The 27,392-nt window shown below is 38.7% G+C and overlaps 1 protein-coding gene across 2 annotated transcripts in view; it reads right to left on the bottom strand.

Annotated features, from left to right (window-relative positions):
- Nucleotides 1-27,392, bottom strand: part of NR3C2 (nuclear receptor subfamily 3 group C member 2) — a 357,173-nt gene that overhangs the window by 69,611 nt on the left and 260,170 nt on the right. For both annotated transcript variants that reach the window (XM_032246540.1, XM_032246541.1), the window contains exons 5-6: nt 4,913-5,260; nt 2,841-2,985 (exon numbers count right to left, since the gene is read on the bottom strand). In XM_032246540.1, the coding sequence (XP_032102431.1) occupies nt 2,841-2,985; nt 4,913-5,260 (493 nt within the window). The remainder of the gene's footprint in view (nt 1-2,840; nt 2,986-4,912; nt 5,261-27,392) is intronic.

The following is a 27,392-nucleotide window of genomic DNA, read 5'->3' as shown; positions in this document are numbered from 1 at the left end:
AGGACACTGAGTAAAAAGGCAACCCACAGACTGAGAGACATAATTACAAATCATGTATCTGATAAGGGTTTAATATCCATAATGTATAAAGAACTCCTATAACTCAAGTACAAAAGACATATAATCCAATTAAAAACTATGTAAGGAACTTGCATGAACAGTTCTACAGAGAAGATAAACGAATGGCCTATAAACACATGAAAAAATGTCCAACATCATTAGTGATTAGGGAAATGAAAATGAAAACCACAGTAAGATACCATGTCACGCCTACTGGGATGGCTAGCTAAAAAAAAGAAAAAAGTGCTGGCAAGGATGTGGAGAAATTAGAACCCTTGTACGTTGCTGGTGGGAATGTAAAATGGTACAACTGCTGTGGAAAAAGAGTGTGGTGGTTCCTTAAAAAGTTAAACATAGTTACCATATGCCCAGAGATTCCAGGTCTAAGTATTGAAAGAATTGAAAGCAGCATCTCAAAGACATATTTGTATACCCATATTCAGTGCAATGTTATTCACAATAATCGAAGGTGGAAACAAACAAAGTGCCCATTAACAGATGACTAGATAAAATATTTGCTGTAGTCATGTTCTATAAAAATCATAGCAAACACTAAATTAGCAAATATTCAACTATTCCTCCTGGGGGAAGTTTGGGGTAATGGTCCTTACAACCTCTGGTCACATTTCATCAACTGATTTATACCTGATTTTGTTTTCTGTATATTTCTGCTTAAAGACATCTTACTAACATATATTCCTGGTTTCTTAACATTGAACTACAGCCAACAGAACTATAACTCATGCTTCAGTGATGGTTATCTGGCACACATATTTTCTCTGTGAGGCACATCAGAGCTGTTTTGAATTGAGGAACACTAGCTAGCACTTCAGCACTATGTCTAGGGGCCAGCCATCTTAAATGGTGAAATCATCAAAAGGTATGAAAACGCAACACTGTGGCACTAAATAGACTGTGAAAAGGATGACAATCTATAGCATGAGAGCTGAAACAAGATGGTGGAGTGGCCCCTTGTGTGAGCTCAGCTGCAATGTGCTCTCTTGGCAACTGAAATTCTTTGTTGCTCTGCATTTGTCTGTGAACGACCATGAAAATCCTGAGTACTGATTTTGAGATTACAAATAAACACAGTCAGTAAGCAAGTATGCAACTACAGAATCCACTAATAAGTACTGACTTGATCTGCCACAAGAAGGAATGGAATTCTGATGCACACTAAATATGGATCACTGAAAACATTAGGCTAAGTGAAATGAGCCAGGCACAAAAGGACAAATATTATATGATTCCACTTATATTAAATATATAGAGTAGGCAAATTCATAGACTAGAGGGTACCAGGAGCTTAGGGGAGGGACAATGGGGAATGATTGTTGAATGGGTTTAGAGTTTGTTTGGGATAATGAAAAAGTACTGGATATGGACAGTGGTAATGGTCACACAACAATGTGAATGTAATTAATGCCACTGAGTTGTACACTTAAGAATGAAAAATTTTATGTTATACACATTTTGTGATAAAAATTGATAGATGTATTAATAAGATTAAATGGGTTGTTTTAATCTGTTAAAATCAAATGCTGAAACACTGATTGCACTAATAGAGATTCTTATTTACCCACATGTACTTTCAAAACAAGAACCCTCTTTAATATGTTTTTTCTTCTGGTTTACAGAACATATTTTAAAACAGGTTTACTATTCAACAATATCAGTTGATTATTGAGGAATACAAGTTAATGAAAACATGCATGTCAGTTGTCTGGCTTTATGCTTTTGGTGAAAACTGATGCAGTACTAGAATTATTCTTTTTGATAAATTGCCAAAAGAAGGCCACCTTGAGAACCAACAACTGATGTTTCTAATTTATGTTTGGAATAAAATTGTCTTTGCAGTACATCACATGTGGGCGAACTGGTACTTTTAGGTAAATTACTACTGGTGCTACTGAGGTATGTTGGCCCTGTCTATATTTTTAATCTTTTGCATTAATTTTCTTGCTTTTATCACCAACCTATTTCTCATCTGCCTCCTCCTGTCCTGAAACCCTTATTCTCCTATCACTAGAGAGAGCCATCTGTTAGAGTATGGCTGTGGTTACTATCATAATTCAAACATTCCCTTTTAAGTATTTCCTGACCCAACAATTACAAAGAAGCACTGCTAGATATAAACATAAATGAAATGTGCTAATGAGGAATGCAAACAATATTAAAATGTAAACTTAAAATAGGAAGGAATTTGTGGCCAAAGAAAAACCGATTACAATTCTTTCAGTCTTTTAAAATGTACCATAAAACTAAAAATGTTTCGCTACGGAATAACATTTTGGCTTCTTTTATGATGGCAAAGAAGGGTAATTACGATTGTCATGAAAACACATTGAGCAGCTGTATACTGTTAACAAAAGAACCATTATATGATGCTCGTAAAAGCTGGCACTTTATACGTTCACATTTCCTAGAAATTAGATCGTCTTCCCAACTGGAGTCGATACCAAAAGAGACTGTTTTCTATTAATTGTGGCTTTGTACCAGTCAATTTTCAGAGCCAACTGGATCATCTTTCTTTTGGGATATATCCCACATATTATTATGTGGAATTTATATATACTGATTTATATATACTCAGAAGTGTACAGTATAATGTTGCAAAGAGTAATTTTTAAGTTCCCCCAAATCTGTAAAATTTTAACATTAAAAGATGCCAGTTTCAGTAGATTCTTTCACAAATGTACATCTGTTTAGATATTATTGAAAAAAAGCATAACGAATAACTCTGCAGTTTATTTTATGAAGGCTAATTAATAGGTACTTACTCATTAAAGACTAGGTCTGGTGCAAAATAGAGAAATTGGCTGTTCGTATGTTTGTACGATCTCCAGCTCAAGGCAAATGATGATAGACACATCCAAGAATACTGGATTAGGGTAATTTGGTCCTCAAGAGGCAAGTTTTTAAATCCTGAAGAACAGAACAATTAATCACAGAAATACACTTAGCATTTACGTACATTCCAGGAAGACGCTTCTTAAGTCAATCCTCAACAGCCACCTTTCTTTCACTTTTCTCTTCTCTAATAGACTCAAATCAACTCAACAGTCATTTACAGGCACCCACCACAGGCCCAGCCCTGCTCCACATTTCATTTTAAATTCATCCTAAATTCTTGATGAGGGTAAACTGTCAGGACAAACAAAAATTGCAAAGTTCAGCGAGTTTCAGTGTGGACAGCAGCCTAAAACCCTTGGTTAGATTGAGAGAATTTGTATTAACCTGCAAAACTTGCTTGATCCCACCCACAATTAATAACACTAAAATAAAGGGTAATTTAATAACCGTCAACCCCTGCGTATCTGCAATAATGGTGGGAGATTCCATTGTTCATGAGTTTGTGGTGCTTAAAAAATGAGCATGTGGTGCCTCCTATGGTCCAGGTTGATACCAGACTTTGATAAAGTTCTGTAGTAGAACATGTTGCCTTGGCACCTGTCCTCCCTTCCTGACAGATTCAAGCTCTTCTTTTTTTTTTTTTTTTTTTTTTTTTTTAAGATGGAGTTTCATTCTGTCTCCCAGGCTGGAGTGCAGTGGCATGATATTGGCTCACTGCAACCCGGGTTTTAAGCGATTATCCTGCCTCAGGTTCTCAAGTAGCTGGGGTTACAGGTGCCTGTCATGATGCCCAGTTAATTTTTGTATTTTCAGTAGAGATGGAGTTTCGCCATGTTGGCCAGGCTGGTCTCGAACTCCTGACCTCAAGTGATCCACCTACCTTGGCCTTCCAAAGTGCTAGGATTACAGGCATGGGCCACTGCACCAAGCTTTCTTTTGTTCTTTTTTTAAAAATCACCCCCGCTGTCCCCAGGGGCACCATGTTATTCTTCTACCTGTGAAATTTCACTGGGCAAGCTTTTCTTCAAAGAATCAGTCAGTGGAGTTTTCCCAACTTTTTCCTTACAACTGCTGGCTGAGCACAGGTAATCTAAGAAACCGCTTTAGGTTAACAAACTGAGACAACATAATGGCAATTTCTTTTCTTTTTTTTTTTTTTTTTTTGTTTGAGACAGAGTCTCACTCTGTCACCAGGCTGCAGTGTAGCGTTGCAATCTTGGCTCATTGCAACCTCTGCCTCCTGGATTCAAGTGATTCTCCTGCCTCAGCCTCCCAAGTAGCTGGGATTACAGGCACATGCAACCATACCCAGCTAATTTTTGTATTTTTAGTAGAGACGGGGTTTCACCATGTTGGTCGGGATGGTCTCGATCACCTGACCTTGTGATCTGCCCATCTCAGCCTCCCAAAGTGCTGGGATTACAGGCATAAGCCACCACACCCGGCCTACAATGGCAATTTCTAAGTGATGTTTCTGTAGATTAAGAGGAGCCTTATTAATTAAATTCCATGAAACAAAAAAATGACTAAAATAGGAATTTCAGGGACAATTTAAAGGGTGCTGGAGGCAAGGTGATTTTTTTTAGACAGAAGAGTCATTCCAGGTCTCCTACAACTTACTTGGTAAGCTCTGGCTTACTTGGTCTATGCTTAGATTAACCCTCGTTATGAGCTGCTAATGATGGGTCAACTTGTGATTTCATGAACAGAATGTATTTTACCTTATTAATATTTTTGGATGAAATTTTCCATTTTGATTATCAACATGAGAAGTGTATCTGTCATTTTAACAATAAAATCCTTAATCCTGAATTCTCAGAAGAAATGAATACAGTAACCATATTTTTCCTACACTTGATCAATTTGCTATCAATTAAAAAATGTGATATCAGGATTTCATGGAAAGCTAACTCCTGCTGCATGGTTGGAGATGGTGAAGTCTGTTGCCCAGACTTGTTTAGTTCAGGATGCAGCCTGTGAAAGCGGGGGGCAATCCTACCTGGAAGTACCTTTGCCCACTTCACGACTTGGATCATCTGTTTGCCTGCTAAGCGGTTGAGCGTGGAGAGCAGATTTTCGGCTGTGTCTGGTTTTGAGTTGTCATAGCCTGCATACACAACTTCGGGTTCAATGTTTTCAAGGACCATAGCAGGGGAAGGCGTGAGTGCTCGTGAGATTGTGGAGAGCTGAGGAACCAGCGCTGTGTTGACTGAGGGCTCTTTTGCAGGTGCGATGTACGTCGTTCCTTCCTCTGGGCTTTGCGGGGGTGGGGGCGGGGGTGGGGGCTGCTGCTGTGGCTGCTCCTCGTGAATACCTTTTAACTTTCCCAACTTCTTTGACTTTCGTGCTATAAGAAACCATAAATGATAAGGCCAAATTAAAATTATGTTGGAAATTTATTGACTTACATTGGTTAAAGCACAGTTTTCTTCTCAACAGGTCTTGTTACATCAATAGGAAAATGGCTGTTTATTCCATTAAGAGAAAATGTATAAAGCCCAAATATTATTGCTTATTATGGGTATTAGGAGAACACATCCCTTCCTTCTTTCATTGATTTTACAAATCCTTATTGCCTGTCTTCTATTAAGAGACTGCATAAGCTGTACAAGAACCCAGCTAATATGTTCAGTATAACCAAGCCTTACCTTGTCCTCAAGTGTTCAGCCCAGTGGGGGAGGAGTTAAGAAATGTACCACCAACTGCACCAGTGCAGGCAGAGATTGGTACCATGATAAAAACGAAAACAGCTAAAATTTATCAAATGCTTACTAATGCCAGACACTGCTCTAAATGCTTTATATAAATTAACCAATTTAATACTTTTATACTGTTGTGATTCTCATTGTAGAATAAGGAAATGGAGACCAGAAAGTTTAAGAAATATCAGATCACACATCTCGTATATCTGAAGTAGAGTTCAGAGGAAGGATAAATTACTTCATATGCGAATATGAGGGGAGGGGGGAGAGGTTAGAAAGTAGATGGATAGATAGATAGATAATTGGGAAGACAGATGAATGAGAGAATGGATTTAAAAAAAAACAAAGTTCAGAAGTGTCAAACTGAGCTTAGGTACGCGGGAATCACTTAGGTTTCAAATGCAACATTTCAACTTATTCAAAATTCTTAAGGAAACAGACACCTTCTACTTAATTCTAACAGTCATAAGGAACTTACAGGACACAAATTTAACACAGAATAGGACTATGTTATGCCAATTAACTTGATTTAAAAATAGAGTAATTTCTGTTTACAATGATAGCCATAAATATTTATCACATTCATCACAGAAGATTTTACAATTCAGATAAAAGATAAGCCATCATCCACAAAGAGCTATATTAAATATTGAAACCAGGCTTAGAAGATGAATAAGACATAACTCCTGTCTTTAAAAAGTTTAAAATTAACAAAATTTTTAAACTTCAATAATTAATTTATACACCGTCTCTTTAATAAAAGATTTGAGGCACAGAAATCTGATGTTTAGAACTGTTTCAAGGAAAAGCAGACGTATCATATTCACGTATGCTAATGGAAGATGCTGACCAAGTACTTCCAGGAGTGCTGAGCTGGCACTAGTGACTCAAGACACTTCTGATGAATGGATGAGTGAGCAAATAAAAAATACCCAGCAAAGTGCCTAAAAAACTAGACAAAACCCAGGTAATCTAAAAACCTAGTCAAATGATGACTCTATCAGAGCTTATGAAAATTCTCAATGGCATTAACCTGTCTTTGGGGCAATTAGATAAACTCTTCTCTAAGTCTCAACTGATTCATATGAAACATGGGCATGACAATGTTTCCCTCTCTTATCTCTCAGAGAATTAAATGGGTATGATGAATAAAAATACATTAGAAATGATTAACATCTGAAATAATATGTCAATGTCAACTCCATTCTTCCCCCATAATTTCTGTAAGTATTAAAAATATTCCAGCACATTAAAATGTTCTCATCCTTTGTAGGACCACCTCTGATGACAACCATAATGTAATTGACTAGAAACAGCCAAGGGTGCTATTTTCAAATTTTATTAAAAGTGGTATTTGCTTGCAAACTAATGATAAAATTCATACTGCTTTAGGCTTTCAGTCTACAATGCTGTGCTTATTCTCATGGATGATTTAAGGTCAATGTTAGAAAATATGAAGAATACTTAATATTTTCTCCAGCACTTATACACAAGTCTGTGGTCTGTAGCATGAACTTATGGAGCTGATTATCAACATCACAATTAGCATTTCAGGTACATTTAACTTTATGCTGTGATTTTGTGAATATTTGTAGGATACTTGGAATTGAGTAATAATCCATATTTACTCCAATAGTTCAAGATAATAAATATCTCCAGTGTGCACATTCTTCAGCCACGGGTATTTACCCAATATCTTTTCTAAAAGCACCAAAAATATGGTTACATAATTAATTATATCACTCAAAGTAATGTTTCTAAAATGACTAAATGTTTTATGTTGTTCCAATACATGCTGCATTGTAAAACTGAAGCTCTTCAAAGATGCCAATAATGTCTTATGTATCCCTATCACATCATATCACTTCCCATGATGCCTATGGTACTCAATAAAAATGTCTGTTGAACAACTTTACCTTATTTTGAAATTTTGGTAAACTTTAACAAACTATTACATATATAAAGTATTAGTTTACTTCCCTGTGGGAAATGTGGGCAAGCTTCTGAGATTTTAAGATAAAATTTCTGAATTGTTAATTATTATTCCTTTTCAAAATGTCTACTGTGTAATGACCCATTTGTGGAGTTATTACTCCTAAAATACCATATCTGAAATAACAATAAGCTAAATGTATTTAGCATTTCATGTTCTAAGCACAGTTAAAAAGAGTTTTTACATGTTTTCAGCATTCCAATGCTTACCATGACCCTATGATAGACACTATTTTCATTTTTGGGGTGAAAAAACTGAAACACAGAAAAATTAACTACTTTTTCATATTGCAGAGGTAGTAAATACCAGGGTGAGGATTTGAATCCAGCTATGGCTCAGAGTTCACACTATTAGCCTCTATGCTACTGCAATCTTTCTTCCAAACCTTTTTTCTTTATCTAATTTGTATGTATTTTATACTTTAAGATTAGCTAGCATAAGCTTCAAATCCAAGTGTATAATTAAGATATTTGCTAATTACACAGAAACATTGTTGGCTGAAGATATTTAAGGAAGATGTTTCTATTATCCAAAAGCATCAGTGAACATACATTTGGGACCTTACCAGTATGTAGCACCTTACTAAATCAATATTGAGTTAATGGCCATTATACTTAGTGATCTCATGTTTCCAGATGGCCAGACACACACACCATCTTCTCCATTGCCAGCAACAGTAGCTCTGTGTGTGTGTATGTGCACACATGCAGGGTACGTTAATATGACTGTAAATGTCTGCCACTCTCAATTAAACTCACTCAAAAGAGGAGTTTCACTTGTTCTACCTGGATGTTATAATAACTAGTACATGCTTAGTGCTGCCCTCAGGTGCCTCGTCCTTAATTACTAGCAACATTTTGGCAGCCACTCTTTCCTGGCACGGCTGGGAGACAACTCCTTAGACTCCCGAATTGTTCCCTGAGGAACTAGCATTGGGGAGGCCCTGCTTCCTGTCCTGACCAACCTGTGAGAGAACAGGCAGAGCACATCTTTTTGGGATTCTATTTAAAGTGTGAAAGATTTCCAATGGGATCTCAAGATTCATAAGAGCTTTGAAACATGACATGGCAAGATTTCCTTTTTTGCACTGCTCTACCTCCAGAGGTGGGTATGACCTGCTACATACCCTTCTGACAAGCCACTGTTGTGGCTGAATGATGGCTGGCCAGGACTTTCACCATGTAAAGATTCTTTACTCTTAGAACTGGTAATCAGGACAACTTTCCCCCTCTGGAGTATAGTAAAAGAGTGATGTACAGTAAAATATGGAATCTTGTTCAATTATAATATTTCATTAGAAGAAAATAAAGTGAGAATTCTGTCATTAAAAAAATGCTTCATGCCATGCCTCAAAATTTTAGGTCTTGGCGGTAAACATTACAGAGGCTATATTGAGGTTATATTAAAATATATATTTTTCTGGTCATAGGCCAAATGTAATTACTGCCCACAAAACAGTAACAGCATTCTCTCCCCTTGCCCCCACTGCCCACTATCCTCTTTAACAGACCATTTCTCTTGCCACTCTCATACATGGGGCACTGATTCCAGCCCAATAACCCTAATTGTGCTTTACTGTTTTCCTCATCTCTTTATCTGCATGACTTCACTTTGCCTTTCTACTGTAAAAGGAAGAGTACTCTCAAGACAGGGGGCAACTAAGTAATCTAGTCATGAAATCAAAGGAAGCAATGTCATCCTTCTACAGACTTAATGGCTAATTTGCACTAATAGGAAAAAGATCATCTGAATCAATCCTGATGCAATATACACCAACAGAACTGGGTCCCGGTGCAATAATTAGCTTGTCAATTGATTATAAAAAAGTAGCATATTAATTGTTTATAAATACTCTTAGAGTGGTTAAAAAAATAGAATATAGGCTGTTTTTTTTTTAAAATCTCCAAATAGTCTGAGAATAATCTATATAATTTAACAAGTTAACAAGCATTATTGATTTTGTAGACATAGAAAACATGCTAAGACAAACATAAACCCAATCTTTGACCACTTTAAAAAATATTCCAGGTACTACCCCCAAGATGGCTGAATAGGAACAGCTTTGGTCTTCAGCTCCTACAGAAATCAATGCAGAAGGCGGATAATATCTGCATTTCCAACTGAGGTACCTGGTTCATCTCATTGGGACTGGTTGGACAGTGGGTGCAGCCCACAGAGGGCGAGCTGAAGCAGGGTGAGGCATCACTTCACCCGGGAAGTGCAAGGAGTCAGAGGATCTCCCTCCCTTAGCCAAGGGAAGTAGTGAGAGACTGTACCGGGAAGAGCAGTGCATTCCAGCCCAGATACAGGCTTTTCCCATGGTCTCTGCAACTGGCAGACCAGGAGATTCCCTCAGGTGCCTACGCCACCAGGGCCCTGGGTTTCAAACAAAATTAGGTGGCCGTTTGGACAGACACCGAGCTAATGGCAGTTGTTTTTATTTTCATACCCCAGTAGCACCTGGAACGCCAGTGAGACAGAACCATTCACTCCCCTGGAAAGGGGGCTGAAGCCAGGGGGCCAAGTGGTCTGGCTCAGGGGGTCCCACCCCTACAGAGCCCAGCAAGCTAAGATCTGATGGCTTGAAATTCTCACTGCTAGAACAGCAGTCTGAGGACCAGGGATGCTCAAGCTTGGCAGACAGAAGGGTGTTTGCCATTGTTGAGGCATGAGTAGGTGGTTTTTCCCCTCACAGTGTAAACAAAGCCTCCAGGAGGATGGATTTGAGTGGAGCCCACTGCAGCTCAGCAAAACCACTGTGGCAAGACTGCCTCTCTACATTCCTCCTCTCTGGGCAGGGCATCTCTAAAAAAAAGGCAGCAGCCCCAGTCAGGGACTTATAGATAAAACCCCCATCTCCCTGGGACACAGCACCTGGGGGAAGGGGTGGCTGTGGGCTAAGCCTCAGCAGACTTAAACGTCCCTGCCTAACCACCATGAAGGGAGCAGTGGATCACCCAGCACAATGTTCAAGCTCTGATAAGGGACAGACTGCCTCCTCAAGTGGGTCCCTGACCCCCATGTATCCTGACTGGGAGACACCTCACAGGAGGAGCCAACAGACACTTCATACAGGAGAGCTCTGGCTGGCAGCTAGCAGGTGCCTTTCTTGGATGAAGCTTCCAGAGGAAGAAACAGGCAGCAATCTTTGCTGCTCTGCAGCCTCTGCTGGTGATACCCAGGCAAACAGGGTCTGGAGTGGACCTCCAGCAAAATGCAGCACATCTGCAGCAGAGGGGCCTGACTGCTAGAAGGCAAAATAACAAACAGAAAGGAATAGCATAAACATCAACAAAAATGAGGTCCACTCAGAGACCCCACCCGAAGGTCAGCAACATCAAAGACCAAAGGTGGAGAAATCCACAAAGATGGGGAGAAACCAGAGCAAAAGGCTGAAAATTCCAAAAACCAGAATGCCTCTTCTGCTCCAAAGAATCACAACTCCTCACCAGCAAGGCCAAAAAACTGGATGGAGAATGAGTTTGACAAACTGACAAAAGTAGGCACCAGAAGGTGGGTAATAACAAACTCCTTTGAGCTGAAGGAGCATGTTCTAACCCAATGCAAGAAAGCTAAGAACCTGAAAAAAAGGTTAGATGTTTTGCTAACTAGAATAACCGGTTTAATAGAATAACCAGTTTAGAGAAGAACATAAATGACCTGATGTAGCTGAAAAACACAGCATGAGAATTTCATGAAGCACACACAAGTTTCAGTAGCTGAATCAACCAAGTGGAAGAAAGGATATCAGAGAATGAAGATAGATCCACTCAATGAAATAAACCCCAAGACACATAATCGTCAGATTCACCAAGATTAAAATGAAGGAAAAAATGTTAAGGGCAGACAGAGAGAGAGACTGGGTCACGCACAAAGGGAAATCCATCGGACTAACAGAAAATCTCTCTGCAGAAACCCTACAAGCCAGAAGACAGTGGGGCCAACACTGAACATTGTAACAGAAAAGAATTTTCAACCCAGAATTTCATAACCAACCAAATTAAGCTTCATAAGTGAAGGAGAAATAAAATCGTTTACAGACAAGCAAATGCTGACAGATTTTGCTCCCGAAGGACTGCCTTACAAGAGCTCCTGAAGAAATGAATAAACATGGAAAGGACCAACTGGTACCAGCCACTGTAAAAACATACCAAAGTGTAAAGACCAATGACACAATGAAGAAACTTCATCAAATAAATAACCACCTAGCATCATAATGACAGATCAGGTTCATACATAACAATATTAACCCTGAGATGATCCAAGATGGCCAAATAGGAACAGCTCTGGAGTGCAGTTACCAGCGAGAATGCAGAGGGTGAGTGATGACCACATTTCCAAACGAGTTTTCACTGCCTACAGATCAGGAGACTGCCGGACAGAAAAGCTCCAGGAGTCTCCAGCATGGCTGTTTCAGTCGGTGCAGCGGGTCTCTGCACAAAAACTGACACAAATCTGGGTGCTGTTTCAACTGGTGCCTGGAATGCCTGGGAGACAAAGTTGCCCATTCAGCTGAAAAAAAGGGGGCTGAAACAGGGAGCCAGATGATCTGGCTCGGCGGGTCCCACCCCCACAGAGACCAGCAATCCGAAACGCTCTGGATTGAGAGTTTCACAGCAAGCACAGCTGGACCTGGGACGGTCCAGCTCTGTGGGGGGAAGGGAGTCTGCCATTACCGAGGCAGTCCACCACTACCGAGGCAGTCTGCCATTACTGAGGCAGACCACCATTACCAAGGTGGTTCTAACTATACCTCTATAAACAAAACTGCAAGGAAGTTTACACAGCAGCGGGCCAGAGACCATGGCAGCTCAGCAACGCCTCTGCTGGCAGACTGTGACTAGGCTACCTCCTCGCTGGGCAGGGCATCTCTGAAAAAAGGCAGCAGCATGTCAGGAACTTATAAATAAAGCCCCACCTTCCTGCAACAGAGCACCTGGGAAAAAAGGCAGTTATGAGTTCTGCTGCAGTAGACTTAAACGTACCTGCCCAGCAGCTCTGAACAGAACAAGGGAGCTCATAGCTCAGCACTTGAGCTCCTATAAGGGACAGACTGTCTCCTCAAGCAGCTCCCTGACCCCCATATATCCAAAGAGACACCTCATAAAGGAGGGCTCAGACTGACATCTGGCTGGTATCCTTCTACAACCAAGATAACAGAAGAAGAAACTGGCAGTAACCCTTACTGCTCTGCAGCCACCACAGGTGATCCCCAGGCAAGCAGGTCCTGGAGTGGACCTCCAGCAGTCCTATAGCAGAGGGGCCTGACTGTTAGAAGGAAAACAAAGAAACAGAAAGAAATAACTTCATCATCAACAAACGGGATGTCCACTCAGAGACCCCAACTGAAAGTCACCAACTACAAAGACCACATGTAAATAAATCCACAAACATGGGAAGAAACCAGCACAAAAAGGAAGAAAACACCCAAAACCAGAACACCTCCACTCCTCCAAGGGATCACAACTCCTCACCAGCAAGGGAATGAGGCTGGATGGAGAATGAGTCTGATGAACTGACAGAAAAAGGCTTCAGAAAGTGGGTAATAACAAACTTCCCTGAGCTAAAAGACCATGTTCTAACCCAATGCAAAGAGACTAAGAATGGTGAAAAAGGTTTGACAAAATGCTAATGAGAATATACAGCTTAGAGAAGAATATAAATGAATTGATGGAGCTGAAAAACAAAACATAAGAACTTTGTGAAGCATACACAAGTTTAAATAGCCAAAATGACCAAGCGGAAGAAAGGATGTCAGAGATTGAAGATCAACTCAATGAAATAAAATGAGAAGGCAAGATTAGAGAAAAAAAGAGTAAAAAGAAATGAACAAAGTCTCCAACAAATATGGGATTAGGTGAAAAGACCTAATCTACGTTGGACAGGTGTACCCGAACGTGATGGAGAGAATGAATCCAAGCTAGGAAACGCTCTTCAGTGTTTTCTAGCAAGGCGGGCCACTACTCAAGTCCAGGAAATACAGAGAACTCCACAAAGATATTCCTCAGGAAGGGCAACCTCAAGGCATATAATTGCCAGATTGACCAGTGTTGAAATGAGGGAGAAAATGCTAAGGGCAGCCAGAGAGAAAGATCAGGTTACCTGCCAGAAGAGAATGGGGGAAAATATTGACACCCTTAAAGAAAAGAATTTCCAACCTATAATTTCATATCCAGGCAAATTATGCTTCCTAAGTGAAGAAGAAATAAAATCCTTTACAAACAAGCAATTTCTCAGAGATTTCATCACCACCAGGCCTGCCTTACAAGAGCTCCTGAAAGAAGCACTAAACATAGAAAGGAACAACCAGTACCAGCCACTCCAAAAACATACCAAATGGTAAAGAGCATCGACACAATGAAGAAACTGCCTCAACTAACGGGCACAACAATCAGCTAGCAGGAAAATGGCAGGATCAAATTCAGACATAACAATATTAACCTTAGATGTAAATGGGCTAAATGTCCCAATCAAAAGACACAAACTGGCAAATTGGATAAAAAGTCAAAACCCATTGGTGTGCTGTATCCAGGAAACCCATCTCACATGCAAGGATACACATAGGCTCAAAATAAAGGGATGGAGGAAGATTTACCAAGCAACTGGAGAGCAAAAAAAAAAAGCAGGAGTTGCAATCCTAGTCTCTGATAAAGTAGACTTTCAACCAACAAAGATCAAAGGAGACAAAGAAGGGCAATACATAATGGTAAAAGGATCAATGCATCAAGAAGAGCTAACAATCCTAAATATATATGCACCAAATACAGGAGCACCCAGATACATAAATCAAGTTCTTAATGACCTACAAAGAAACTTAGACTTCCACACAATAATAGTGGGAAACTTTAACACTCCACTGCCAATATTAGACATATCAACGAGACAGAAAATTAACAAAGATATCCAGGACTTGAACTCAGACCTGGACCAAGCAAACCTAATAGACATTTACAGAACTCTCCACCCCAAATCCACAGAATATACATTCTTCTCAGCACTACATCACACCTACTCTAAAACTGATGACATAATTGGAGGTAAATCACTCCTCAGCAAATGCAAAAGAATGGAATTCATAACAGTCTCTCAGACCACAGTGTAATCAAATTAGAACTCAGGATTAAGAAACTCACTCAGAATTGCACAACTTCATGGAAACTGAACAACTGGCTCTTGAATATTAACTGGATAAACAATGAAATGAAGGCAGAAATAAAGATGTTCTTTGAAACCAATGAGAATGAAGCACCGCATACCAGAATCTCGGACACATTTAAAGCAGTGTTTAGAGGGAAATTTACAGCAATAAATGCCCAAATGGGAGGCAAGGAAAGACCTAAAATCGACACCCTATCATCAAAATTGAAAGACCTAGAGGAGCAAGATCAAGAAAACTCAAAAGTTAGCAGAAGACAAGAAATAACTAAGATGAGAAGAGAACTGAAGGAGATAGAGACACAAAAAATCCTTCAAAAAAAAATCAATAAATCCAGGAGCTGCTTTTTTTTAAAAGATCAACAAAATAGACAGATCACTAGCCAGATTAATAAAAAAGAAAAGAGAAGAATCAAATAGGTGCAATAAAAAATGATACAGGGGATATCACCACCGATTACACGAAATACAAGCTACCATCAGAGCTTACTACAAAGAACTCTATGCACATAAACCAGTAAACCTGGAAGAAATAGGTAAATTCCTGGACACTTGCCCACTTCCAAGCCTAAACGAGGAAGAAGTCAAAACCCTGAATAGACCAACAACAAGGGCTGAAGTTGAGGCAGCAATTAACAGCCCACCAACCAAAAAAAGCCCAGGTCCAGGAGAGTTCACAGCTAAATTCTACCAGACATACAAAGAAGATCTGGTACCATCCCTTCTGAAACTATTCCAAACAATACAAAAAGAGGGAATCCTTCCCAAATCATTTTATGAGACCAACATCATCCTGATACCAAAACCCGGCAGAGACTCAACAAGAAAAGAAAACTTCATGCCAATATCCATGATGAACACAGATGCAAAAATCTTCAATAAAATACTGGTAAACCAACTGCAACAGCACATCAAAAAGCTTATCCATTACGATCAAGTAGGTTTCATCCCAGTGATGCAAGGCTGGTTCAACATATGCAAGTCTACAAATGTAATTCACCACCTAAACAGAACCAAAGACAAAAACCACATGATTATCTCAATAGATGCAGAGAAGGTCTTCGACAAAATTCAACAGCGCTTTATGCTAAAAACTCTCAATAAACTAGGTATTGATGGAATGTATCTCAAAATAATAAAAGCTATTTATGACAAACGCACAGCCAATATCACGCTGAATGGGCAAAAACTGGAAGCGTTTCCTTTGAAATCTGGCACTAGACAAGGATGCACTCTCTCACCACTCAATATAGTATTGGAAGTTCTAGCCAGAGCAATCAGGCAAGAAAAAGAAATAAAGGGTATTCAATTAGGAAAGGAGGAAGTCAAATTGTCTCTGTTTGCAGATAACATGATTGGATATTTATAAAACACCATCGTCTCAGCCCCAAATCTCCTGAAACTGATAAGGAACTTCAGCAAAGTCTCAGGATACAAATTCAATATGCAAAAATCACAAGCATTCCTATACATCAGTAACAGACTTAGAGAGACCCAAATCAAGAATGAACTGCCATTCACAATTGCTAGACAGAGAATAAAATACCTAGGAATACAACTAACAAAGGATGTAAAGGACCTCTTCAAGAAGAACTACAAACCACTGACCAAGGAAATAAGAGAGGACACAAACAGATGGACAAATATTCCATGCTCATGGTTAGGAAGAATCAATATTGTGAAAATGGCCATACTGTCTGAAGTAATTTACAGATTCAATGCTATCCCCATCAGGCTACCTATGACCCTCTTCACAGAACTGGAAAAAACCACCTTAAACTTCATATAGAACCAAAAGAGAGCCCACATAGCCAAGTCAATTCTAAGCAAAAAGAACAAAGTGGGAGGTATCACGCTACCTGACTTCAAACTATATTACAAATCTACAGTAATCAAAACAGAATGGTACTGGTACCAAAACAGAGATACAGATCAATGGAACAGAGGAGAGGCCTCGGAGGCAACGTCACACATCTACAACCATCCGATCTTTGACAAACCTGACAAAAACAAACAATGGGGAAAGGATTCCCTGTTTAATGAATGGTGTTGGGAAAACTGGCTAGCCACGTGCAGAAAGCAGAAACTGGACCCCTTCCTGACATCTTACACTAAAATTAACTCTAGATGGATTAAAGACTTAAACATAAGACCTATCACCATAAAAACCCTAGAAGAAAACCTAGGCAAAACCATTCAGGACATAGGCATAGGCAAGGACTTCATGACTAAAACACCAAAAGCATTGGCAACAAAAGCCAAAATAGACAAACGGGGTCTAATTAAACTCCAGAGCTCCTGCACAACAAAAGAAACAATCATTAGAGTGACCGGCAACCAACAGAATGGGAAAAAAATTTTGTAATCTACCCATCTGACGAAGGGCTAATATCCAGAATCTACAAAGAACTAAAACAGATTTACAAGAAACAAACAAATAAATCCATTCAAAAGTGGGCGAAGGATATAAACAGACACTTTTCAAAAGAAGACATACATGAGGCCAACAAACGCGAAAAAATGCTCATCATCACTGGTCATTAGAGAAATACAAATCAAAACTACATGGAGATACCATCTCACGCCAGTTAGAATGGTGATTATTAAAAAATCTGGAGACAACAGATGATGGAGAGGATGTGGAGAAATAGGAACACTTTTACACTGTTGGTGGGAATGTAAATTAGTTCAACCATTGTGGAAGACAGTGTGGCGATTCCTCAGGGACCTAGAAATAGAAATTCCATTTGACCCAGCAATCCCATTAATGGGTATATATCCAAAGGATTATAAATCCTTCTATTTATTAAAGACACATGCACATGCATGTTCATTGCAGCACTGTTTATAATAGCAAAGACCTGGAACTAACACAAATGCCCATCGTTGATAGACTGGACAAGGAAAATGTGGCACATATACACCATGGAATACTATGCAGCCATAAAAAATGAGTTTGTATCCTTTGTAGGGACATGGATGAATCTGGAAACCATCATTCTCAGCAAACTGACACAAGAACAGAAAATCAAACACCACATGTTCTCATTCTTAGGTGGGTGTTGAACAATGAGAACACACGGACACAGAGAGGGGAACATCACACACTGGGGTCCATTGGGGGAGACTAGGGGAGGGACAGCATAGGGTATGGAGTTGCGGAGGGATAACATGGGGAGAAATGCCAGACATAGGTGACGGGGTGACAGAGGCAGCAAACCACATTACCATGTATGTACCTATGCAACAACCCTGCATGTTCTTCACATGTACCCCAGAACCAAAAAGCAATAAAATATATATATTTATAAAACAAAAAACAAAAACAAAATTAACCTTAAATGTAAACAGGGTAAATGACCCAATTAAAAGACTCAGAGTGGCAAATTGGATAAAGAATCAAGACCCATCAGTGTGCTACATTCAGGAGACCCATCTTATGTGCAAAGACACATAGGCTCAAAATAAAGGGATGGAGGAAGATTTACCAAGCAAATGGAAAGCACATACACACACACAGAAAAGCAGGGGTGGCAATCCTAGTAAAACAGACTTCAAACCAACAAAGATCAAAAGTTACAAGGGCATTACATAATGGTAAAGGGATCAATACTTCAAGAAGAGCTAACGATCCTAAATATATAGGCACCCAATATGGGAGCACTCAGATACATAAAGCAAGTTCTTAATGACCTACAGAGACTTGGACTCCCACACAATAATAGTGGGAGACTTTAACACCCCACTGTCAATATTAGACAGATCAACGAGACAGAAAATTAACAAGGATATTCATGACTTGAACTCAGCTCTGGACTAAGCAGACCTAACAGACATCTACAGAACTCTCCACCCTAAATCAATAGAATACACATTCTTCTCACCACCATATCACACTTATTCTAAAATTAACTACATAATTGGAAGTAAAACACTGCTCAGCAAAGCAAAATAATGGAGATCATAACACATAGTCTCTCAGACCAAAAGGCAATCAAATTAGAACTCAGGATTAAGAAACTCACTCAAAACTGAACGACTACATGGAAACTGAACAATGTGCTCCTGAGTGACTACTGGGTAAACAGCAAAATTAAGGAAGAAATAAAATGTCCTTTGAAACCAATGAGAAAAAAGACACAACGTACCAGAATCTCTGGGATACATTTAAAGCAGTGTGTAGAGGGAAATTTACAGCACTAAATGTCCAAAAGCAAAAGCAGAAAAGATCTAAAATTGACATGCTAACATCACAATTAAAAGAAGTAGAGAAGTAAGAACAAACACATTCAAAAGAAAGCAGAAGACAAGAAATAACTAAGATCAGAGAAGAACTGAAGGAGATAGAGACACAAAAAACCCTTAAAAAAAAAAACAGTGAATACAGGAGATGGTTTTTTGAAAAGATCAATAAAATATATAGACCACTAGCCAGACTAATGAAGAAAAGAGAGAAGAATCAAATAGATGCAATAAAAAATGATAAAGAGGATATCACTACTGATCCCACAGAAATACAAATTATCATCAGAGAATACTATAAATACTTCTATGCATATAAACTAAAATATCTAAAAGAAATGGGAAAATTCCTGTACACATACACCCTCCCAAAACTGAAGCAGGAAGAAGTCGAATCCCTGAATAGGCTAATAATAAGTCCTGAAATTTAGGCAATAATTAATAGCTAACCAACCACAAAAGCCCAGGAATAGATGGATTCACAGCTGAATCTACCAAAGGTACAAAGAAGAGCTGGTACCATTCCTTCTGAACCTATTCCAAACAACAGAAAAAAAGGGAATCCTCCCTAACTAATTTTATGAGGCCAGCATCATCCTGATACTCAAACCTGGCAGAAATACAACAAAAACAAAGAAAATTTCAGGCCAATATCCCTGATGAATATCAATGCAAAAATCCTCAGTAAAATACTGGCAAACCGAATCCAGCAGCACATCAAAAAGCTTATCTACCACGATCAAGTTGACTTCATCCCTGGAATGCAAGGCTGGTTCAACATACACAAATTAATAAACATAATCCATCACATAAACCAATGACAAAAACCATGATTGTCTCGATAGATGAGAAAAGGCCTTCAACAAAATTCATCAGCCTTCATGCTAAAAACTCTCAATAAACTATGTATTGATGAAATGTGTCTCAAAATAATAAGAGCTATTTATGACAAACCCACAGCCAATATCATACTGAATGGGCAAAAACTGGAAGCATTCCCTTTGAATACCGGCACAAGAAAAGGATGCCCTCTCTCACCACTCCTATCCAACATAGTATTGAAAGTTCTGTCCAGGACAATCAGGCAAAAGAAAGAAATAAAGGGTATTCAATTAGGAAAAGAGGAAGTCAAATTGTCTCTGTTTGCAGATGACATGATTGTGTATTTAGAAAACCCCATCATCTCAGCCCAAAATCTCCTTAAGCTGATACGCAACTTCAGCAAAGTCTCAGGATATAAAATCAATGTGCAAAAATCACAAACATTTTTATACACCAATAACAGACAAACGGAGAGCCAAATCATGAGTGACCTTCCATTCACAATTGCTACAAAGAGAATAAAATACCTAGGAATACAACTAACAAGGGATGTGAAGCACCTCTTCAAGGAGAACTACAAACCACTGCTCAAGGAAATAGAGAGGACACAAACAAATGGCAAAACATTCCATGCTCATGGTTAGGAAGAATCAATATCATGAAAATGGCCATACTGCCCAAAGTAATTTACAGATTCAATGCTATCCCCATCAAGCTATCATTGACTTGCCTCACAGAATTGGAAAAAGCTACTTTAAATTTCATATGGAACCAAAAAAGAGCCTGTATAGCCAAGACAATCCTAAGCAAAAACAACAAAGCTGGAGACAACATGCTACCTGACTTCAAACTATACTACAAGGCTGTAGTAACCAAAACAGCATGGTACTGGTACCAAAACAGATATATAGATCAATGATACAGAACAGAGGCCTCAGCAATAATACCACACATCTACAACTTTTCTGTTATTTGACAAATCTGAAAAAAACAAGAAATGGGAAAAGGATTCCTTATTTAATAAATGGTGTTGGGAAAACTGGCTAGCCATATGCAGAAAACTGAAATTGTATCCCTTCCTTATATCTTATACAAAAAATTAACTCAAGATGGATTAAAGACTTAAATGCAAAACCTAAAACCATAAAAATCCTAGAGGAAAACCTATGCAACACCATTCAGGACACAGGCATGGGCAAAGGCTTCATGACTAAAATACCAAAAGCAATGGCAACAAAAGTCAAAATAGACAAATGGGATCTAATTAAACTAAAGAGCTTCTGCACAGCAAAAGAAACTATCATCAGAGTGAACAGGCAGCCTACAGAATGGGAGAAAATTTTTGCAATCTAGACATCTCACAAAGGGTTAATATCCAGAATCTACAAAGAACTGAAAACAAAATTACAAGACAAAAAAAACCCATCAAAAAGTAGGCAAAGGATATGAACAGACATTCCTCAAAAGGAGACATTTATGCAGCCAATAAACATGAAAAAAAGCTCATCATCACTGGTCATTAGAGACATGCAAATCAAAACCACAATGAGATACCATCTCACACCAGTTAGAGTAGTTATCATTAAAAGGTCAGGAGACAACAGATGCTGGAGGGGATGTGGAGAAATAGGAAGGCTTTTACACTGTTGGTGGGAGTATAAATTAGTTCAACCATTGTGGAAGACAGTATGGTAATTCCTCAAGAATCTAGAACTAAAAATAGCATTTAACCCAACAATCCCATTATTGGGTATATATGGATTATAAATACTATAAAAACACATGTACACATACATTTATTGTGGCACTGTTCACAATAAGAAAGGCCTGGAACCAACCCAAATGCCCAGCAATGATAGACTGGATAAAGAAAATGTGGCACATATACACCGTGGAATACTATGTAGCCATAAAAACGAACGAGTTCATGTTCATTGCAGGGACATAGATGAAGCTGGAAACCACCAGTCTAAGCAAACTAACACAAGAACAGAAAACCAAACACTGCATGTTCTCACTCATTAGTCACAGTGGAACAGTGAGAACATATGCGCACAGGGAGGGGAACATCATATGCCACGGCCTGTTACAGGGTGGGGAGCTAGAGGAGGGATAGCATTAGGAGAAATACCTAATGTAGATGATGGGTTGATGAGTACAGCAAACCACCATGACATGTGTATATCTATGTAATAATCCTGCACATTCAGCACATGTACCCCAGAACTTAAAGTATAATTAAAAAAAAAGAAAAAAAGATATCCAAGTAAGTGTGTAAAGCTATCCACAGATACTTGCATCTTTATCTATAATACATATAACTTTGTTGCAATTGTTATAGAATACGTTTATTACTTACTTAGCAAATAACTAATATCCACCCATTGTATAAGACGTATAAGTTTTGTGAGCAATGTAATGCTGACTAAAAAGATCTGAGCCCTGATAAGAGATTACAATCTTAGGGAAGTTGAATCGATGCATAATAAAGTAATCAGGTTTATAAAGTTGGCTACAGTAAGTTTTGGGTCACTGGCATTTACAATATATTTGGAGAGAAAGCTAATGGCAGAGAAAAGCTGTTTTCTCTCTCCATGGGGGCTCACACTTTTCTGGCCCCTCTATAGTGACTCTCACCAAGCCCTGGTTTGCTTTTCCTGTGATGCAGATTACACTGAAGGCCCATGAGGACCAGGACACTTTGCTGTATGGGGATCCACCTAGAGTCAAGTGCCACTGACCCACCTAAGAGGAGAGTCTCTTAGGTCACAAGCCAGAACTGGGCAGAGGGGCTGAAGAGAATCTGAGGGAGTCAGAATAGGGGTTCTCTGATTTTACAGAGACAGTAACCAATTTCTGAAAGATGATTCCCCATGACAGAAATATGATATCTTTCCTGTTGGAGACAGATAGGAAGTCAGATAGGGACAAAGCTGGGAAGATGCTTCCGAGGTACTTCTGGGGCTAGACAGATGGTGAACATAATTATTTTTATGGCATTTGTATTTTCTGTAACTATATTCTTTTTTTCTCCTCTAATATGTACATTTTCCATCCCCTCTCCCCTTTTTAATGCCAATCAAGCTCCGGGATGTGTGCACACAGGAGGAGTTTTCAAGGTGAGACAACAGGTCTTTGAGGTCTGGCCAGGCTGGGGACCGCATTAGACCAAGCAAGAACCTCAGGGGAAGATGAAACTCAGATCATCAGAGAAATGGCTTCTGGTAATCATCTCTGGGCAATGAGAAAGCTTCCGGAGCTTTCTTCTGCTCCAAGCCTGGCTGGTTTTGAATGAAAACAAGACAGACCATCACTGGACTGCATGGCTGAGACTGCCCTGTAACTCTCAAGCGCGCCCCGGCACCTCTTAGGAAGAGCTGCAGCAGTGGTGAGGCAAAGAGGTGGCTGGTGCCTCCCTGCCAGGGTGGGTGGACAGTGGATTGATCAGCCATGGCAACTCCTACTTGGGCCCTGTCACTGTTATGCTGATATATACCTTGAGGAGTCTCAGAAGGAAGTAACTAAATGACAAATCCTCTACCCAGAAAGCTCTAAACAAAACATGCTTCTGAAAGAAAAAAAAGATGGAGAAATAGTACGGTTGACTTATTCCAGAGTAGAGGATGAGGTCTATGAGAAGCCCAATAACAGTTTCAAAAACTTAAAGAGACATTGGCTAAATCAGGGTGAGCATCTACTGTCTATTTCCACTGAGGTCAAGATAAGATATGAAGCGTTTAAGGGGCAAAAGAAGGGATTTAGATTAGGCATTAGGAGAATTTCCTCCCAGCATTCTGGAATGTGTTATGGAGAAAGTCTGGAATGCACAACTAGCAAAAACGTGTACTATTCTTTTTAAAAAATTCTAAGGTAATAGGTAGGCAGGCATCCTGCTTGCCTGAGGACAGTTCTGCCCTAAGGCAGAAGAAAGTCATTAAATGAGTTATTGAGATCTGGTGGCCCTACAATTGAAGTAAATAAGACCCTCTGATGTACATTTCAGACTTACATTTATCTGAAAGAAATTTCTCTGGTTCATACTCTTCTGAAAAACAGGAATAAATCCCTTATATTTATATGCGCGGTAAAAGACAGTTCCAGAAATATGTTTCCAAAATATGCACAAAGGGCAAAGACTGTGATCTCACAATGCCAGCTAGAGAGAATGTGCAGCACCATGGGAAAAAAACAAACAACTAACATCCTCTCTGCTCTCTTCTACGTTCTATCCCATCCACCCTCCTTTTTTAAAAGCAGTTTCACCATTATAAAGCAACTGTTTGCTCAGTACTATATGTAAAACACACTCTGGTTTCTCCTCATCTTAAGATTAAATTATTTTATTAGTAGAGAAAATAGTGAAGAGTTATCATTAATGGAGAATCTATATGTCAGGTACTAAGATAACACCTTTTAGAAATACCCCATTTAATGTCTTCATAGCATACTTTGAGGTAGGTACTGTGTTGTCACCATTGCACAGAGGGGTAAAGTGACTTATGCAGCATAACTGTAAGTAGCATTAGAGGGAAGTGACTTATTGTAATGACATCAACAACTACAACAGAGAAATCCTATTATATTTGCAGATGACATCTAATGACATCTAATCAGAAGGTCAAAAGGGGTGAGAAAAGGACTGACAGCTAAAATTGCTTTTCTAAATGATCTATAAAGTCACCACTGGATCACCTCTAGTGACAGAGATTAGTCTTTTAAATAGGAGGCTTGTAACAACCTGTACCAATACACAAGATGTTTTCATTTCTAATTCCCTGGGCAGCATAGTCAACTTCTTTACGCTGGAAGGCGATTTCACTGTTACAGACAGCTCAGGCTTTTTGCTTTTGCTCCCTGTTATGACACCTTGATTCTAATTGGAGGAGAAATTTAACAACGCATAATTGGAGGAGAAATTTAACAACGCAGGAATCAATCCAGTCAGTCCATATAAAATATAGAACTTACTAGGGAAAGAATCTACTACTTCTTTTATTAAAAATAAAGCTCCTGAGCTCCATTGCAACTGATGAGTTTTTCAGACAAATATATTATTATTTAGATATAAATATCTAATCAAATTTACATTCTTTAGAAAACAGAGTATCTGCTTTGTAAATGCTTATTCTCTGGGGATAACTGTGGAAGACTGATGTATGTGCATATGTAAAACAAACAAGCAAAAAAGAAAACCTCTAAGTAGTTTTATAACACATTTAAAATAAAAAAAATAGCACATGAAAGCTGTAGTCACACAGCAAATAGCCCCTCCCTCAGTTAAAAAGTTAATTCTTTAACAGCTTCAAGGGCTGCCTTCTTGGCATATGTTTGAGCAGAGAATTTATTACATGAAACACAATCTCATTGGGCATGCAAGGTAAAAAGACTCATTAAGAATGTTTTATGAAGAAACATTACTGCTCTAACAAAGTCACGGGGTGAATAAGGTATGAGAAAGAGGCAAAAGGCAGTGACCTGGAAACAGACTACAGCACCCAGCTTACTTAACTAGGCCTTCCCAAGTTCCAGCATGATCTTCACTAGGCTTGGGCTGAAAATAACTAGTTAAATGCTGGAACCCAGCATTTAACTAGTAGAAAAGCCCCAGGAAGGGCCTTGTGCACACCTCCACAAACTGTCAAGCCAACTCAAGCAGGGACTACATTAAGCAAATACAATATACAAACATAAGAGCTTACCAAACAGATAGACGAGGGGAATAGTTACACTAATAGTTTTTTTTTTTTTTTTTTAAACAAAACTTTAAGCCAAATATCCCTTGAATAAGCATTTAAAAAATATTAAAGCTATAATACATACACATTTGTTTGCATTTTACTTTTTAGGCTGTTCAGTTATTCTGTTCTCTCTCTAAACATTTGTTGCTACTTTAGTGCAGTGGTTTCTGCATCTTGGTCCTTTGATTATACCCAGTGACTTGGAAGTATCCAAGACTTCTAAGACAGAGAAAGAAGTTGCCTAAATTTAATTTCAGAATTTTTTTTGCGATTAGTGTAATTTGTGTGCTAAGAAATAAAAACTCTTAATGAGGAATAAAAAAATATACACACCAGGAGAGCAGTTTCCTCTCCAATATTAATTTTCTTCAAAATATTTCTTCCCTCTTAGTTCAACAGTCTTTCTGTAAAATAAATTACTTATAGCTACATTATAATTTTAATTATTTTTTTAAGAACTATTACTTAACAACATATATTATAAAAACCACCTTAATTATAATCAAATCATAAGTAATCCTTTACATTATTTATATAAAAATTATACTGAGGTTTACTCAAGAATACTAATGCTGCGATTATAACTGAACCACTAAAAATTATTTAAATTGCTTACTAAGAAAAAGAACTGATGAGCCAGATAACCAAGCAAAATCATAATCTTGTGAAATGATACAAAAATATTTTTTCACAATTGCTTCAAGAGTCGGTATTTCTGAGTACTATCATTTTATTATTAAGAACATTTTATAAATGCAAGACAAAAGAAGCTAAGCAGAATTTTTAAACAATCTTCAAGTCAGAAGCTAGTACTAATATAAAAAAGGATAAGCATAGTAAGTACATATTAATCAGTTAACAGGATGCCACACAAGTTGGAGAGTAAAATTAAATAGGCCGAGGAAGGAGAAAGCAAACCTTAATATTTACCGCTTTTATGCATTTAAATGTTACTCCTCATTTCATTCCACTGACATTATCAAAATTAGTCTAAATTAAGAATTAATAGCAGCCAATGATGCATGTACTTCAAAAAAACATTATTTTTCTAGGCTGGGATCTCTTCAGGATACAGACTGAATTGGTCTGGAAACTCCCATATAAAGCAGAGCCAAACAAAATGGCCTTTTTGAATAAGTGATTCTCTTGCAGTTGCTTCTCCTGTTTGGATTCCAGCTTGTCTCTGCACACAGGGTTGGTGCTGCAGCATCCTGAGGCACTTGGACGATGTCTTGTGCGATCAGGTCTCAGGGCACTGCCGAGGACATGGTGGTGAGCGGGACCATGCCAGGGTGGCCAGGATGGGGGCAGATACACAAGCCTGCCCTGCCCAGCTCTTGTTTACAAGACTAACTTCTATTTTTTCATTTGGTATTTTGCCACAGTGTAAATTCCAGAACTTTGGTGACTCTCTTGAAATCTAATTCTGCACAGCAGGCTGAACAAACACCTCTTTAAAAGAATGTGCTTCCCATTTTAGTTTCAAAAGTATTCTTTGTATTTCTGTCATTTAGTCATACTCTACTACCCCAAAGAAAAAGGGTCCAAGAGAGAACTTAAGAAAGCTCTTAATACATAAGATACCAACTCATTGAACGTAAGCTTTTAGGGAAAGTTTAACATTAAAGCGTTTTTCAGTTTTAGTGATTCCTTATAATCTGTATTTTCCATTCATATGAGCTCGAACCAAAGACTTGGATAGAATCAGTTGGATGTTATCCATCAAAGCTGTGAAGGACCAGTCCTGGGAGGACTTCTGGATATTTTATTTTGGGTAGTTCAGGAAGGGCAGCTGGGTCATTTCTGAAAGTTATTGGGGGGGGGGGC

Source organism: Sapajus apella, unplaced genomic scaffold (assembly GCF_009761245.1).
Source record: "Sapajus apella isolate SASKATOON/1434 unplaced genomic scaffold, GSC_monkey_1.0 scaffold61, whole genome shotgun sequence".
NCBI lineage: Eukaryota > Metazoa > Chordata > Mammalia > Primates > Cebidae > Sapajus > Sapajus apella.
Note: the sequence above shows the minus strand (reverse complement) of the source record. Positions and strands in the feature narration are given on the sequence as shown.